Genomic DNA, 18,936 nt, shown 5'->3' with positions numbered 1-18,936 from the left:
TTGGTAGGCCAACAAAATCTGGATTCATGTCGTACTCTTCTGACGTAATAAATGATATTTCTAGGTTTCGTGCCTGCAACAATACGAAACCAACCGGAAATTGGAACGGATAAATTACACTCTTTCTTCTCAAGGATTATCATAAGTTCTCGGGTGCCAAAAAGGAAGGTACAATGAACCAAAAAAAAAGAAAAAAATTCCAAATATACTGACTTGAAAGATCTAGTTCGTAGAAATTAATCTAATGTTCGAAAAAAATCTCTTCTATCATATTTATAATTTTCTATCATTACTTTTACAAAGTACAAAATTTACTTTATCCCCCCCGTCAGTTTATTAAGATATATTCAACCTCATCACTCACTAAATTTAGATTTCTTTTACGCCAAGGCCGATCCTTTAATTAAATGGGGCAAGTCCTAATTAAACTTGCAGTTTTAAAACTTTATAGTGGAACGTGGAAATCACATTCAGACTAAAAGTCTACATTATTTTTAGATTCAGTTCAATGCTCCCACGTTTACGAGCCTTGACATCATATTTTTCTAATTAAATATATAATAAAATATTTACTTTTAATTTCGAAGAATATTTTATTTAATTAATACCTACTTTTATTATTTATTTTATTTTCTTCGTTCTAGAGATTATTAACATTTTCCGCAATTTTTATTTATAAGCACAAAAAGAATTATTCTTGGAACGTTTTCTACTTTTATTTAAATTTATTTGAATTGCGAACAAATTTTCCGAACAAGTGTATTTTGGCATTTTCGAAATTTATCGTAAACTTTAAATTTGTCAACAAATTCGATTAATATTGATTATGTATAAATAATTCTTGAATTCGAAATTGTCTCTGTTTCAAATAAAGATCAGCAAAGATGTACAATTGGAAATTCTGATCAAATATCAAAAATATAAAATTAAGAAAATAAAATAAAAAATTAGTGTTTTTTAATAAAAAAAAAAAAAAATGTTTAGAAATGGAAGTAAACATATAAGTAAAATTCATACCTCAAGTGACGCGAGAAAAATTCCTATCGATCCGGAATTTTTTTTCCATAATTTCTCGAGCATTCGCTCCCTCGTTTTGCGATCTGAAAAAAATTAAAATATCAGTTCAATCATATTTTTCCACCAATCATTATCTAATTATTATCATTCTTGTAATTATTTTTCAATCATAAAAATAATTTTTTAATACAGAAACATTGACAATTAATTAAATTATAATTAGCCATAGTTTATTTATTTTCAATTAATTAGCCATAGTTAATTAAATATTTAATAAATAAATGAATTCGAAGAAGTATTTTTATTTTTCTTTATTAAAAAAATAATTTTCCGAATTTCGGGAAAAAATATATTTCAGTCAACCTCGAACTTGAAAAGCGAGATTCTTGTTGTGCAGATACAGCACAAAGATAAGAGAAATAACATTTGGCAAAGTATACTGTTCGTAATTTAAAGTTGACAGATCAAATCGATTCCAAAGTCATGAACCTGCCACTAGTGGGAAATTGAACAAATTCAAGTGTATCTTTGCCAGAAACTCATTACAAACAATACTAATACATACGATTTACAAGATGTTAAGAGAAAGAAAGTATATAATTGATAAAAATACCTGAAAATATCAAATATCTCTAAAATAAAAATTTTGCCAAATAAAAATTTAAAGTGGATAAAATAAATTCGAACCAACAAAGAAAAATTCATTTATAATTCAATATTATTATTTCTATACATAATAATAATTTAAATTTATCATTAGTATTATTTAAATTAATCAATCTTACAATTCGTAAAGTAAATTTTAGTAATTAGTAATTTTTGAGTAAAATAATTTTTTAATTATATTTTTAATTATTACATTTTTTATAAGGAAAGAAAAAATATCAATCCATCCAAGTCAAATTTTTAATTATTAAATATTATTGATAGTAATATTTTTTTCCAACTTTCTGCAATTTTTACAAATTCAAACAACAAATTTACCTTTGAATTATTGAAACATATTTGTTTCTTAGGAATAAGAGACCAAAGAAATTTGTACAAAATATAATAAACAAATCTTGGCAAAAATAATTGCTAGAAATTGGAGTTTTAGAAACTGAGGCTAATTTGACGCTACATTGGCGAGTCATCTATTATCTTGTCTCTCTGGTGTAATTTATACCATTTCGCGCATATTTGTTTACATTATAAATTTTGCATATCGAGTAATATTTAATATCTTTTAATTAATATGAAAAATTCAAATTATTAGACAATAAAAATTTTGTTCTATTAAATAATAAAGTAATCATAGAAGTTATTAAAATAAAAAATGGAAAAATTATAACAACAATAATAATAATAATAAATCTAATAATATAATTCGATAATTTACATAATGCAGCAAACTATGAATAAATTAAATCTCAAGGGATTAAAAAAATATTTTACACCAAAACATAATTTTCTTTTTTCGAAAGAGACTTTTTTTATTTCAAAAAATATTTTTAAATTATAAAATGTATTTTATTATTAATAAATTATAATTAATTATTAAATTTTTTATTACTTTTTTTCAAAAAATACTTTTCTTTAAATGTTTCAAGTAGCAGAAATTTTTTGAAGAGACCAGAAAGCAACTTCATTTCATCGAAAGTTTAAAATTATCGAGAGACGACTGCAATTCAAATAAAAATATAGAGATAAAATGAAAAATTCCACTCGATTAGCAAATTAATAAAACTATCGAATTTAATTAAGTTAAGCGCTATTTTCTGTTAAAATTGTTTTTGAATGCGTTCTGCATGAGTAAAATTTGATGTAATCGATCAGTAAAAGGCGAAGTTTACACGATTCAATCTAAAATACTGCTTTGCGGTGAGCTGCTTGATCGTGCACAAGCTTTAGCGATTAACGAACGAAACTCTATAAGTTAATACATTTATCTAAAAATAAATTTAGAGAAACTTTTTTGAAGATACTTTTTTAAAAAGCGTAACAAAACTTATTTTCAAATATAAAATTAATTCACAAAAATTTTCTAGTTTATGAATTTAAATACAAAAAGGTAAAAAAAAACTTTTTTTTTAATATACAAAATAATAATATCTAAATAAAAAAACAATAATTGTTAATAAATATTATTATTAATGTGAAATATGAAATATTTAATATTAAAAAATATAAATAAGAAGACTAAATAAAAAGGCTAAATAGAAAGAGAAAATAAAGACTAACTAAAAGACTAAATAAAAATAACTACACGGAAAAAATATTTCACCTGCAACAACAATAATAATTTTTTTTAGAATAGCGAAAGTCTTAACTGAAAAATCTTAAAGTTTCGCTAATAGAATAAAATTTGTAATTGTTCCAGATAAAATATTTTTTGTCTGTAAATAAAAAATTCTAAAAATAAAATTAAAAGAATAGAAGAATTATCAAAGAAAAATAAACAAAAAAAAAATTACCCGAAGATGTGAGTCGTCCATGAATTTTTGCTGTGGTAGATCTCAATGAATCTGGTTCTTGTAATTTGTTGATTACAATATCCCTTAATTTTTCCAATAAAACGTCAATTACAGCTTCTTCTGCATTTTTATTGCTCGGTGACATTACACTGTAAAAAGAAAAAAAGTAATTAATATTTTATTCACATTTTCAAGTGTAAAAAAATGCTCTACATTTGAAAACCTTTTTTATTTGGATAGAATCATAAATTATCATTATCATAAATAATAATTATAATAATAATAATGATAATTATCATTAATAATAGTAATTATTATAATTATTGGGTATTGTTATTATTGATGATTATTATTATTGTTAATTTATTATTTTCAATATTAACAGATCGAGCAAAAAGGGCAAACACAAACGAAAATAATTTATTATTATTACTATTTTTATTATTATTATTATTATTATTATTATTATTATTAAAATTATTGCATTAACTAAGGACGTTTTAGTTATTTAATTAATTATCTTCAGTTCCTGACATTCTTTTCTCATGCACAAGAAAACTTGTATTAGAATTATTATTATTATTATTATTTATTTAATTTTTTGAGATAAAATAAACAAACAAAGCGCACTCAAAATACAAGTACATTCCCATTTTTGCAACAAAACACCACTCTTATAAAAATCTTTACGAATAATTAATTACTCATCCTCATCCTTCAGTGGAAGACAATTTTCCTTATTTTCCCTATCATTATAAAGCTTCTTTCTATTTTGTCTCTCTGCTCTAGTGTTTAATTCTTTCATCTTAAATGACTCCATATTTTCATTAATGGAAAAATCAAAATCAACAATTATTACTAATAAAAATTATTAATTAAAAAAATTACCTTAATATTAACAAGTCTTTTTAAATATTTGTATTTTTTCCAATAATTTAAGTGTCTTTAATAATATTTTTTTTCAATATTTTTAGTATATTTCATATATTTTTCTTTCCAAAATATGTTTCTATATTCCAAATATTTCTATTTAATATTTTTTAATTTAAAATTTAATTTAGAATTTTTTTAATTTAATATTTCTAGTTGATATATTTCATATATTTTTATTTATTTTTTTAAATTTTATTTAATGTATTTCAATATATTTTTAATATCAACAAATTTAATATCCTTCGCTTTTCACATATTTTCTTCTTTCTAGTAAAAAAAAATTCACTTCTACTATCACAGAAAATGCACTCGATAGAAAAACAGAAATAATAGAGGCACTTAAAATTTATAAACAATGATTCGAATCAAAGTTATACGAGAAAATACATTTTTTCTTCCAAGAGATAAACAATAATTTGTATTAAATTTTTTTAGCGAAAATTTTGCTTTATGAAAGTGACAAGAAACCACGCGCTTTGCCACTCCTTGACGGTTTGACGTTTCCCGCTGCCAAAACTATGTTTAAATCCCAAGTACGCACGCACGCGGCCCCACTATTTATAAATGGGGCGGGTTTTCCGAAAAATCGTTTCTTTTACTATTAACTTTTTTCCCCAATATTACGAAAATCATAACAATTATAAAAATTATAACAATAATTAAAGATATGACAAGTATAAAATTTATCCCAAGGATAAAAATTATAACAAATATAAAAATTATAACAAGTAGACAAATTATAACAATTATAAAAATAACAATCAGAATGATACAATTACAATTATAATCGAGATGATATTATAATAAAAAAAATTTAGAACAAGAAAAGAAAAAATTTAACTGAAAAATAATATTCAGACAACAAAAATTCAGAATATTTTGATAGCGTACTTCTTTTTTGTTAAACTCGCAGCCAAAATATGTGTGCTTCCCGTTTCATTAAATTTATTTTCCCGTATTAAAATTTTTCGAAAAATAAAGAAGCTCGCTTTATATCTCTTTAATATCGAGCGCAAATAATTTATCATAATTCTTTGGACTTTTGACAAAAATATAAAATCCCTCTCGTAAATAAAATATATATACATTTCAAATTTACAGCAAATTAATATTTACTACAAAAAAGAAACTAGCTACAAGAAAATTTAATTTCATATCGCAAATTATTATCATTATAATATTAAATAACTTGGAAAATTATAATAACGTGTTTTTTTGGAAAATTAGCACTTCTAAAAATTGATCACCTGCCAAAAATAAAATACATCACAAACACACCAACACTGCTCTATATATTATTTAAAATACCTAATGATTATTTCTTTTGTTTCGTAAATTTAGAAAATAATTTTTTTTTCAGCAAAAACTTATATTTTCCAAGATAAACAATTCGTTGACTTTTGTAATAAAAATAATTTTTATTTTTGAACTTTTGTACCCTAATCAATAATATTGGGTGACCACTTTGGTTCATTGAACTTTAAATAATTAAGCCAATGATTATAACCAGTTTTTGAAACAAAACAAACATTTTTTAATAAAAACTTTTGAAATTTCCGGACAAGAAAAAAATCTCTGTCATTTACCGATTTTTTCCGGTTCGGAAAAATTCAGCGTCATTTCCCTGTTCTCCAAAGCAGTGATCACCCTGTAATAATAATAAAATAATAATAATTATATAATAATAATAATAATAATAATAATAATATTAATAAAATCAAACTACTCATTTTATTATGATTATTAAAAGATTTTGTTTAATGTTTTTATAATTGAGAAATAATTTTAAACGTAAGGCGAGACGATTATAAAAATTAACATATTATAAAAGATTGTTAAAAAATTGTTAACATCTATTCTGAGATGAAAAAATTAAACTGTTATTGTGAAACTTATTTTTTATTGCTTCAATATGCAGTAATTCAAACTTATCTATAATCTTCACGTCTTTTACTCTATAATCTCAACCCTATCGTGACAGATGGAAATATATCAAAGACCTGCACCAATGTTTTATAAAACGTGTAAAATGTCTAATCTTCAAGCGTAAAGTTACCTCAACTATAATATAAAACAAGTAATTTTACGTTGAAAATAAATATAAAAGAAAGGCAAATAAATGAAATAAAAAAATAAATAGTAAATGCAATAAATAAAGGAAATAATAAATACAATTTAAATAAATTAAATAAATAAAATAAAATAAATAAAAAAAATAATCTAAAATAATTGAAATAAGGAAAATAAATAAAGTAATTAAAATAAAAAATAAGGAAAATAAATAAAATAAAAATAAATAAATTCATTAATAATTCCAATAAATAAAATTTTTCAAAAACACAATTAACTAAAATTTCCAATTCCTAACATCTTGTTCTCATAAATAGTACCAAAAAAAAATTTTAGTAGTTTCATAAAGTAAAATTTATTCCTCGAAGGAAAAATTTGGACAAATCAACCACAAATATTTATCCTATAATAAAATTTTGACATTTAAAGCCGAATTTATCGCCTTAGAAGAATTTGGACTACAGACAAAAATTTTCTCAATCAGAATTTTGATTAATTTAATAATTTTTAGAACTTTACCTAGAATTCACGAAAAAAAAAATTTCATAAACAAAACAATTCTTATTAATCGGGCAAACCTCCTATGACAAAATAAAAAAAAATTCAAAATTATTCCCTAAATTAAAAATTCAATATTATTATTTTATTACCAGAATAGTTTTTGAAGAACTTGGATAAATATTTTTTTTTATTTATTATTTATTTTACTTTTCTTACTTATTTTAATTATTTTAATAAGAATATATTAATTCTAATAATTCCAATATTTTTACCTGAAAATAAATTCAGCATTTCTCACAAAAAAAAAATTTTTTTCTTTAATTCACCATAAATTTCTCAAATAAAAATAATACTTTCGGAATAAAATAAACTTGTGACAATTCAATTATGAGGAAAAAAAGAACAAACTGACAACTTTTGGAGCACGTGACATTATATTTGGGGAGAAAAATGAAAGAGAAAAAGAAGAAATAAATACGCGTGATGAATAGAACGACTTTACGAGCACGACTTTCGTGTTTCTAATTTGATATTGTGATATATTGCGGATTCGTGAGTCTAAAGAAGAAGAAGAAGATCTTGAGTATTGTTGACAAACACGATAACTGGTTGCAGATTGATTGAATGTAGTGTGCGAACTTTCACGAATTTTCTCGACACCTTACGAACTTTACCGTTATATCGATTTTCAGAAATGTACATATAAATTGCCACGAACCCGCTCAGTTTTAAATTGCAAACACGAAAATTGCAGCAAAACCAAAACAATTAGAATATTTTTTGCAAAATAATTGTCTTCGCTAATTTAACTGCAAATGAGAAACAATTACAATTTTTTTAATAGTTCGAATATTTTTTTTCTAAACTCATTGTTTTGCTTCTATTTTTATTTTGTTTAAGAGCAGAAAGTAAAAAAAGTCGAGAAAACACATTTGTACATTTAATTTTGATTAAATTTTTCAAGTTAAAAATATATTACAAAAGGAATTTATTGCAAAGCTTTTTTTTTAATATAGCAGGGTTGCCACAAATATTTAATTTTGTTTTTCCCTGATTTCCAGACTTTTTCCTGACTGATTTTTACTTTTTCCCTGACCCTAAAGAATATTCTGATTCACTCTAAAAATTATTAGATACTCAAAATTCTATTACATTTATTTATAAATTTCGTTAATTGTAAAATTATTCGAAAACATTAATAGTTTTATTAAAAATAAATATTTAATCATTATTCTTTTCCATAGGAATTAAGATTTTAAAAAAATGGTTAATTCCAACCTATTGAAATTAACAACTTATCAAAATTTTATGGTAAAACATGAAGAAATCGATCACTCCGAGTCTTCGACTCGGAGTGATCGATATCTTCATGTTTCATGATAATTTAAATTAGTCCATAAAATTTTTCAAAAAAAATTTAATTATTTACAAAAGTCTTAATAAAATCCTTCACAAGAATTCAATTTATTTTTACAAGTGATAAAATTTCTCAAAAGAATTCAATTACTTGAAAAATATGTAATAAAATTCGTTGCAAGAATTCAATTATTTTCATAAATAATAAATCGATTATTTGAAAATTCATTTTTAAATTAACTTTTATTAGAAAATTCTACTAAAATTCAATTATTTGAATTCAAAATAAAAAAATTTCTTGAATAATTAAATGTTTGATAAAATTGAATTCTCATAAAGAATTTTATCAAGAAATTTTTAAGTAATTGAATTCTTCTAACGAATTTTAATAAAATTTTTAAGAATAATTACTTTTTTCGAAGAATTTGATTAAAATTTTATCAGAAATAATTAAAATCCTGCTATGAATTTTATTATTTATGAAAATAATTAAATTCCTGAAAACAGTTTTATTATTCATAAAAATAATTGAATTATTCCAAAGAAATTTATAAAAAATTTATAAATAATTGAAATTCTGATTATTGCAAAGAATTATTGCAAAGAAATTTATAAAAAATTTACAAATAATTGAAATTCTGATAAATTTTTATTATTTATGAAAATAATTGAATGTTTGCGTAGAATTTTATTAAAATTTTTTTAAATAATTGAATTTCAGCGAAGAATTTTGCTGTTTATAATGATAATTAAAATCATGACGAGAATTTTTTTTTAATTTTTGAAAATAATTGAATTTCTGGAAAGAATTTTATTACTCTTGAAAATAATTTTATTCTCGTGATTAATATTGTCATTTATGAAAATAATTTTATTAAAATTCTTGAAAACAATTGCAATTTCTGGGAAGTATTTTGATATTTTTCAAGATAATTGATTTCTTTCGAAGAATTGCGTTAAAATTTTGAAAATAATATTAAATACATATTAAAAGTTGAACTAATTTCAACAGAATTGAAATTAAAATTGTATTAAAAATATTTGAAATTCTGCGATGAATTTTATTATTTATAAAAATAATTGAATCCATGTAAAAAATTTTGTTTGTGAAAATAATTGAATTATTGAGAAGAAATTTACAAAAAATTATAAATATAATTATTGAATTACTGTGAAATTTTTATTATTTATGAAATACTTGAAATTTTGACGAGATATTTAATACAATTTTCAACATAATTGAATTTCTGCGAAGAATTTTATTACTTTTGAAAATAATTGAATTTCTCCAATCATTTGTAACTTTCCCAAAATTCAATTTTTTTTTAGTATTTTTAATTAAAATGTTCCTATAAATCTATTATTTTTATTAATTAATTAAATATATATATATTGAAAAATGTAACTAATTTAAGAATTTGAATTATTAAAATTTTTGAAAAATCTAACTTCATTTTTAATAAATAAATAAATTAATTAATTTCTTAATTAATGATAAAGTTTCTAAATGTAAAATTTAACTTTTTGATTTTCATCGCAATCATTTGTGAAAATATTTATAATAAAAAAATGTTTCCTTCGTCTGAACATTCAAAACTTCTGGATCATAAAAAGAGAAAAAGCTTCTGCAAAATTAAAATTCAGAAGCAAAAGTGAGCTTATTAGAGAATATAAAAATCAACCATAAAGGACGCTATTTGCTCAAATAATGACACTATGGAAATAAATAAAACTTGGAAATTACGAGAAAATTAACTACCAATTATTATTCTCAGTAGAAATTTTGTCCTTGCTCTCGTTTTCCACGTCACACATTTTTCTTAATATTTTAGGAGAAATTTAAATACTGCAGAGAAAATTTGCAAACAGATCCAATTTCCTCTAAATTTTTCAGAAAAATTCTTTAGCAATTTTTAGGGTTACTAAAAATTTTATTCTACAACTTGAAGTTGTTTTTTAATGTTAAAATTTTCATTTCTAAATAAACTTTTTGTATTTGAAAAAGTTCTAAAATAAATTTTTTTTGTTTCTGTAAATATTACGGCTCGCAAAAAATTTATTTCGTTAATTGGTTCCAGAGAAAAGTTTGATTGATCCAAAATTAAAATAAGGCAATTAATTAATTACCTTATAATAAACAAATTTTTTTCTTTCTATAAATTTTATCACAAACAAAATTTAATTGATTCAAGACAAAATTTTGAATGAATCAAATTTAAAATAAGGTAATTAATTAATAAAGAATCAGAATAAAATTTAATTTAGTTAATTAATCAAATTTTTTCTTTCTATAAATTTATTCGCTCACAAAATTCAATTGCTTCAAGAGAAATGTTCGATTGGCCCAAAATAAAAATAAAGCAATCAATTAATTAACAACTTAAATAAAATTTAATTCAATTAATTAATAAGTGAATTAAATTAATTACAATGCTAGACAATAATAATAATGCCAAATTCCTCTACAAACGGATAAAATATACACAAATATGTATAAATAATAGAAAAAATAGTATAGACATAGGTAATTACAATTATTATTATTTTAATTACGATGGAAAGCCACACAACACATTTGATAAATGAATATTGCAACATTTGAGAAATTACTAACTAATGAACTACTTTCGTGTGTGTTTATTCTGACAGTTGCTATTTTAAGTATATATAATAGATATATAAAGATGATAAATTTTTGGCAATCGAATATTCCAAATGCAAATTTTGAATTATGACACTAAAAAAAGTTGAGCCACACCCTTTTTATTTTTGATCTAATCTTGAATTTCGTCAATGCTAACCGGTTAATATATTATGTATTATAACTGCTTATTTTAATGTCTTTGAATAACATTCGTTCATCTCCTATTCGAGTGTATATTTCTTTTCTTTTATAACACCACCTTCTCAACCTGAGTGACTATATGTCAGATTAATCTTTTTTCTCAATAATCTCTTATTATCACGCTAAAGTATATATATAAATCTCTTTACTCAGAAGCGTGTTTGCACACTAAAATTCCTCTCGTCATATAGTAATAACAACCATAATCGATTTGCACTTAAAAATTCCTTGAACAGAAAAATAATTAATTCCTTTTTTTCCAATTTTAACACAGGAAGCTAAACAGTAGTAATTTTATTTTTGGAAAATAATATAAAAACCTTTGTCGCTGGAAAAATAAATTTTGTACAATTCTACCTTTTTTTAGTATTAACATAATTAGATCTTAAATCTAGAATTTTAATTTTTAATTCTAATTTCAAATTCCAATTTTCCCTTTCAATTTTCTTTGTAATTAATTTGAACCCAATAATTTAATTAATTTTCTCCTATTAAATTTTAGATTCAATAGGTAAAAAAAAATGAAATTCTAGCAATGAAAATATAATTCTGGTGGGGATTTTGATTCCACTGTGAATATATATAAGTGGTGGATACCGCTAAAACTCACAGTTTAGTGCACGTTGTCTGATTCTATGCGAAAGCTGTCACAATGGACGTGAGTTCAATGAAAAAAATTTTTTAATTCCCGTTATATTGCCCAAAAATTTAAAATAAACAATTATTACAAAAGAATAAATAGTTGTTTATGTAATCAAAGCTGTTAAGTACCAAAAAAGCAAATTTTGAATTTGAAAATTAAATAACTAGCAAAATATTAATACTAAAATTAATATTAATATTAATATTAATTAATTATTAATTAACTTAACTTAATTGCATTAATTAATTAGTTAATTAATTATTAATTACTTTAAATACCTTGATCTACTTGTATTTTTTTCAACGATTTTTTCAAAGAAATTTTTTTTTCATTAATAGAAATAGTTTTTATTGATAGAAACTTCCAAATTTTTGTCAATTCTTTCAAATTTCGGTTGAGAATTTTACTCTATTATTTAAACAAATAAAATTGTGGTTCAGTGAAGAATATTTAAATGATTAAATAATAAATAACTAAATCAATAAATAATTAAATAAATAAAATAAAAATGATTAAATAAAAATTAAATATAATATAAGAAAACATAATAATAGTTTAATAAGAATATTAAATCAATAAATAATGCCTCTAATAAATATAATATTCTAATAATGGTAAATGATAAATAAATAAAAGTTATAACAGTGCTGAATTTAAAAAAAAATTATTGAATTAAAAAAACAGTATTGAATAAATATTAAATAAATTTATTCAATACAGTTAGTATTCAATAATAAATATTTGTATATATAACAATAAACGACTTAAAAAAAACTATCAAAGTTAACAAAAAAAAAAAACTTGTCATAATTGTTTTAACAATTATACGAGAACGTATACTTTTCTTCCATAAATCTCGTTTACACTTTGCAAAACTGACTTCTACCTTTTTAATTGATAGTATTTATAAAATTTCAATTATAAAATACGAGTGCAAAAAAAAAAGAGCAATAAAGATCAGTTTTAAGAGCGCAAATTATTATTTAACCGTCTGCCAAGGCTAAGAAAACAAAAAATCGTCCTTACGAGTATATCTTGCAAGGAAAATTCAATTCCATCTGGGAATACCGTGAATACGTATATAATTTCTCTCATAAAATCACGAACAATAATTTGTAAAATTCTTCATAAAATCATTAAACACAAAAAGTAAATTCCAATTAGTAATATCATTTATATATACAAATGAAATCAATTTTACAATCTAAATGTTGAAATTGACAAAGATTTGTGATTCTAAAGTGTGTGAGAAATATTAAATAACAAAAATGTATATTTTAATTTGTCCAAAAAATACTAATTTCTTTTTTTTGCAATATTCGCGAATAAAAATTGTGTATTCATTAAATATATTATATATTTTGCAAAATTGAATTCTTTTCTATTGGGCAAATTATAGAAAATATTTTACATTATAAAATTGTCCTTAAATACGATTTTTGTAATTTCAAATTCGAAATTTATGTTTTTCTGGTCATTAGCATATTTAATGAACAAAAAAAAAATTAAAAAGATCTTAATTTTTTGTTTGGTCTAATTATTTTGGTATATTAATCAATATATTTGTTAATAAACAAAAATAGAGAGAAAGAGGAAACTTCTCTTAAATTGATATTTTAATTTTTTTTTGTATATTAATTAATATATTTATTAATAAGCAAAAATAGAGAGAAAAATTCTCTAAAATTGATATTTTAATTTTTTTTGTATATTAATTAACATATTTATTAATGAGAAAAAATCGAGAGAGAAAAAGAAAAAATACCCTAAAATTAATATTTTAATTTCTAGAAATTTAAGATCATCGCGTTATTTCTCATGTTGGGTGTCTCTTTAAATTTCACTCCAGTTACGGCAACTTATGGAGTGTATCAACCAAACTTTTTTCGTTTTCCACCAGTGCAACAGCCTTATACACCATATGCCTATTACGATACCTACAGGGTAATTAATTCTACTTTTTAATGCATTATTATTACATATTTGATAGCTTCATTATTACGCTAATAATTCTCCTAAATGTAGCGAAATTATTACAAATTAAATATTTCACATCAAAAGAAGAAAATCAATTGAAGAAATTGAAAGTAGAAATAAAATTTCCCCCACTAAACAATTTATAATAATAGTAAAAAATTCTAGTAAAATCTACTACATTGGAAAATTCTTCCGTAGTAAAAAATATTCACTACATTAATAAATTTGTAAATAATAATAAATCTTTCAGTCAACAAAATAATTCCTGACCAATCAAACATTTTGTTTTGAACCAACAAAAAATATTGGATTAAAAAAATCTAATGGAAAAATTAAAGGAAAATTATGATCAACAAGTTTGAATATTTGAATATTTAAATGAATGGAATATTTAAAAAAAAATATTTCCACAAATAATTACTGTTGGCAATAAAAATTAGAAAATTAAATTTTATATTTTGAATTTTTACAATTAATTTAAATTCCTTTGATAGTGTCGGAAAATTATTGCAATAAAAATTCAATTTGAAGAAATATTTTTTTTCTTCTCTTTCTTATTGTAATTTCGCTCATTTGAACGTTCAGAAATTTAGGATCGTCGAAAATAATAAAACGAATACATTTTAATAAAAATATGCTAATAAAAAAAACTACTGTTATCAAATTAATTTTACTTAAGAACCAAATAAAAACTACCATTTTTCTATGAAATTATTCGAAACCGTTTTATATTTTATGTTAATGTATTTGTGTTATTATTTTCCTTTACTTTGAATATAATCAACTCGGAATTGATTGAAATCTTTTAAATACAACGAATTGACTCGATATTAATTGAAAAATTATTTTTTAGTTAAATACCGGAATTAAATCATTCCCTGGTTCGATTTATCCAAGTAGCTATCCAAGTAGTTATCCAACTTATTCTCAACCGCAAGCGCCAACGATTTATAGTTACTTTGGAACTCCTGTTTATGACTATCGACAACCACCAGTGCAGGTAATTCAACAATTTATCCGGAATGGAAAACCTGAAATGATTTAAATGATTAGAAACATTTTTATGATTCATGTTAATTAATTAATTAAAATGATTAATATTATCATTATTAATTAAAATTAGTAATATTATTAATTATATTATTAATTTTTAATTTTCAAACGATAAATATTATTAATTAAAATGAATAATATTATTAAATAATATATTTTCCTTTTACTTGTCAGTTTTATATTGGAGGAAGACCAGTGTATCCATTACTGCCGCCCCAACTTCCTCCACCTGAAGATCCATCATCGAAGGATAAACCAAAAAAAGGCAAGAAAAACAAGAAAGACAAGGAAGACAAAGATGATGAAGAAGACAAGAATGATAAAGAAGATCCTAACAAAGATGCTGAAAGTGGCGATGACGACGACGAAGGAATTGAAAAATTAGACAAAAAGGATGAAAAGAAGAAAAATAAAAATGACAAAAAGCCCAAAAAGCCAGAAGACGATAAAGAAAAAGAAGAAGATGATAAGAAACCAGATAATAAAAAAAAGCCAGAAAACAAAAAAAAGAAGCCCGAGGAAGACACCACCGAGAGCAATGAAGATTCTGTTACTGTCGATGCATTAGAATAAACAAAATAATTTTTTTAAAACCACAAAATGGTAAAAAACAATTTTCTACCACAATATCAAATCAAAAAGAAATTATTGAAATTAAATTGAAAAAGAAATTATTTTTATTCTATAAAAATAATTTCTATAAAAGTAATTATGTTTCATTGAAATTCACCTTAAAATTAAACGTTGGTGAAGTTCACAACGTTTATAATCAACGATTTCCTAAGAAAAACATTTTTTTAATCAAATTTTTATTAATTTTTGTATAGAAAATATTTTGGTTAGTTTTTTGAATAATGATTTACAAAAGAAATATTTGTGAACAAAAAATTTTATTCTTTTTCGTATTAGGAAAATAATTTTTTTTTTCAATCGTTGATCATAAACGTTGTGAACTTCACCGACGTAAAATTAAATTAAAAGAAAAAACCAAAATTGATATTCACTATAGAATTCAATCAAATATCTTCGCAAATTTTTGCATTGAAACAAAAAATTCGATGGACAAGAGTAGAAAAATATAAATATTGAATAAAATTTGCCAAATTAAATGTAAAAAATATAAATAAAAAATTAGAATTAAATAATAGACTGTACAATGTAAAATAATTAATAATAATAATAAATTGCGTGAAAAATGTTACATTTTTCAACATAAATTTCATGTGTATAATATCTGTGACTATACTCACTCCTGATAACATGGGGTCACTTTAGGTGAAGTATCGTATTCTAGTTTTAATCATAATCGCGGAAGGATTGTCAGTTTCTTTCGCGCATAATAAACTTTCTCATTCCAAGGATGATACTCGGTAATCGCAACTATTTCCTGCAGTTTACGATACTATTAACTATCACGTCCTTCAGTGAGGAATTTTTTCTGACAAAAAATCGAAAAGTAAGATAAGTTCAAAAAAAAAACTTTATTAATTACCCTTTGGTCAACTTTTTCGGTTAATTTATTAACGAATTTAATTATAAACAAAATTTGTGACTATTAAATTTTTTGGACTATTTTTATCGAATTTCTTTGATAAAAAATAAATTAATCATTTAATTAATTAATTAAGAATTAAAATTAATATTAATTTTAATACTATTATTATTTTTTATTCTTATTGTTGTTGTTATTATTATTATCATTATGATTAATATTATTAATATTACTATCACTATTCTTATTTAAAAATACATAATAATATTATTATACAAAAATAACAATATTAATTATTCAAAAAATTATTTAAAACATAATTATTCAAAATTCAAATAAAATAATTCATAATATTGTGATTAAATATAAATTAATTACAAATTATTTTTGATGAAAAGAAAAAAAGGAATAAGTGGAATAAGACATTTTTTGCCCTTGCAGAAAAATGAGTCTAATGAAGAATTAAAACAAAAATTTCCAAAAGAGCATGTTTACTATCATAGAAACGATATTGGACATTTGAATGAATACTATCAGGAACGAAAAAAATTAAGACAAGAATATGACGCGATTCAAAAAGCCCTGGAAGCAAATGAAACAATTCAGCGAGACATAGACCCAAATAATACTGATTATAATTTACTAAATACAAATCCTCTAGATCTTTCGGAAGTTGAACATTCAGATCAGAATATCGAGCCATTAGTTAACAACACTAATGCAAATCTAACTGGAAACCAAAATTCTACGACTGGAATACCAAACACCGAGGTAAGAGAATTTTTAATGCGCATTCTTTATGCACCAGGTGGAAAAACTATCAATTTAACAACAAAATAAATCCTATACAAAAATCGAAAACGTAAAAAATTTTTAAACGGAAAATTCTTTTTCGCTTTTTCTTTGTGTAACACTTTCGAAGAAAAATACTGCTTATTTGCAAAAAAATCAAAGTTTTTTCAGTATTTATTAAAAATACATGAACTAATAAACAAGAATTAGTTTAATTGAGCTGTACATACCTACTTGCTGTTTATTAACACCGCTTTTTGTTAACAATCATCCTCTGGTGCGTGATTTGGAAGAATATTTTGAGGTTAGGTGTCAAAATTTACTTTCAATGAGCTTAATACATTGGATAATTTTCAAGTAATATTTAGTATTTAACTTGTTCCGTATCATTTTTTGTATCACTTTTTCACTTCCAATGGATAATTTATCGAATATTTACTCAACAATTTGCAATTATAAAAAACTGAAAAGCAGCCGGTGGCCGTTGGCAATGTACTTGTTGGCGTCGCAGGGAATGCGGAACTGGCGGAACGGAACGTCGCTCATGCGCACAACGATTCATTTTCATCCGCCAATCAAATAGTGGCGCGAACTTTAAAATTTCAAATATTCCAACTTTGCGCAACTTTTTAATTGGTTGATGAAAATTACCCACTCCGCACTGGTTCGTTTGAATTGTTTGAACCGTTAAACGTTTTTTTTAAAATTTTTATAATTAATAATTAAATAATCAATAATTAATTATTATAATAACAAAATAAATATTTTTCCGGTGCTTCTGCAAACAGTTATTTTTTTCGTAGGTGTTACATAAAAGCAATTAAACAATTTTTATGCGAATATAAATAAATTTATAAATATATAAAATTATAAATAATGAATAAAAAAAATTATAACTAAATAAAATATATAAATGTATAAATATTTGTAAATATTTAAAAATAAAATAAATTGAATTAAATAAATTAACGAATTTGTAAATAATTATTTATAAATATAAACAACTATAAATATTTGTAAATAAATATTTATAATTTATAAATATAAACAACTATAAATAATTGCAAATAAATACTTTTAATATAAACAATTAAAAATACTTATAAATAAATATTTAAAAATACAAATAAATTAAATAAATTAACAATATTTATAAATATTGGCAAATTGTTAAAATTTAAACGAACTGAAATTAAAAACATTAATTGTAAATTCCATAAAAATTGCAGATTAATTTGGAAAATAATAAATATAGAAGAATAGGTGACTGTCGAGGCCAAATAGTTTACAATCAAAATATTCACATCACTGGTGGCAATTACAGAGCGACTAATGGATATTTACTAGAAATAAATTTTGAAGGAATTTGCGTTACTTGCATTGAAATAAAATCGAAAAATGACAGAGACTTAAAAGTGAAAGTAATTTCCGGCGGTCCTGGTGAGTCGAAAATTTCATTGAATTTCGAAGAACTCAATAAGAATTTTGAGTTTGCATATTTATTAAAAATTTGGGGAGTCGGAGAAAAATGTTAATAATTTTTTTTTAATTTTCTGGATAGAAAAATTCTATGTTTAAAAAGAACGTTTCATTTTTATTTTAAATAAACAATTTTTATTATAAATGCTAATTTCATTCATTATTTTATAAAATTTTTTTCTTCTATAAAGAAAATTCTTTATTTTATAAAATCTTATTTCATAAATCTTTTTCTTTTATAAAATCTTATTTCATAAGTTTTTTTCTTTTATAAAATTTTTTCTTTTGTAAAAATTTATTTTATAAAATTGTTTTCTTTTATAAA

The 18,936-nt window shown here is 22.3% G+C and overlaps 3 protein-coding genes across 7 annotated transcripts in view; 2 read left to right on the top strand and 1 right to left on the bottom strand.

The window, feature by feature from the left end:
• The window catches only part of LOC122510230 (cytosolic carboxypeptidase 1-like), a 66,662-nt gene extending 51,867 nt beyond the window's left edge, over positions 1–14,795 (bottom strand). Inside the window, exons 1-4 of one of the 5 annotated variants that reach the window (XM_043624713.1) lie at positions 14,657–14,789; positions 5,990–6,051; positions 3,471–3,619; positions 1,018–1,100 (exon numbers count right to left, since the gene is read on the bottom strand). In XM_043624713.1, coding sequence (XP_043480648.1) covers positions 1,018–1,100; positions 3,471–3,615 — 228 coding nt within the window. In that variant the 5' untranslated portion in view covers positions 3,616–3,619; positions 5,990–6,051; positions 14,657–14,789. Of the gene's footprint in view, positions 1–1,017; positions 1,101–3,470; positions 3,620–4,174; positions 4,306–5,989; positions 6,052–7,246; positions 7,579–14,656 lie in introns of those variants that run through there. The other 4 variants (XM_043624714.1, XM_043624712.1, XM_043624715.1 and 1 more) reach the window with 4 other exon arrangements.
• Positions 11,792–15,585, top strand: LOC122510234 (myelin transcription factor 1-like protein). Its single transcript, XM_043624724.1, has 4 exons — positions 11,792–11,833; positions 13,610–13,762; positions 14,649–14,795; positions 15,023–15,585. The coding sequence occupies exons 1-4, from the start codon at positions 11,828–11,830 to the stop codon at positions 15,419–15,421; spliced, it is 705 nt and encodes a 234-aa protein (XP_043480659.1). The 5' UTR covers positions 11,792–11,827; the 3' UTR covers positions 15,422–15,585.
• Positions 15,586–16,171: 586 nt separating this feature from the next.
• On the top strand, positions 16,172–18,751 carry LOC122510233 (myb-like protein O). Its single transcript, XM_043624723.1, has 3 exons — positions 16,172–16,304; positions 16,782–17,111; positions 18,362–18,751. Exons 1-3 carry the CDS (start codon positions 16,209–16,211, stop codon positions 18,665–18,667), a joined length of 732 nt encoding a protein of 243 aa, XP_043480658.1. The 5' UTR covers positions 16,172–16,208; the 3' UTR covers positions 18,668–18,751.
• Positions 18,752–18,936: the final 185 nt, after the last annotated feature.

The sequence above is a fragment of the Leptopilina heterotoma genome, unplaced genomic scaffold, assembly GCF_015476425.1.
Source record: "Leptopilina heterotoma isolate Lh14 unplaced genomic scaffold, ASM1547642v1 Lhet_68, whole genome shotgun sequence".
Lineage (NCBI taxonomy): Eukaryota > Metazoa > Arthropoda > Insecta > Hymenoptera > Figitidae > Leptopilina > Leptopilina heterotoma.
Note: the sequence above shows the minus strand (reverse complement) of the source record. Positions and strands in the feature narration are given on the sequence as shown.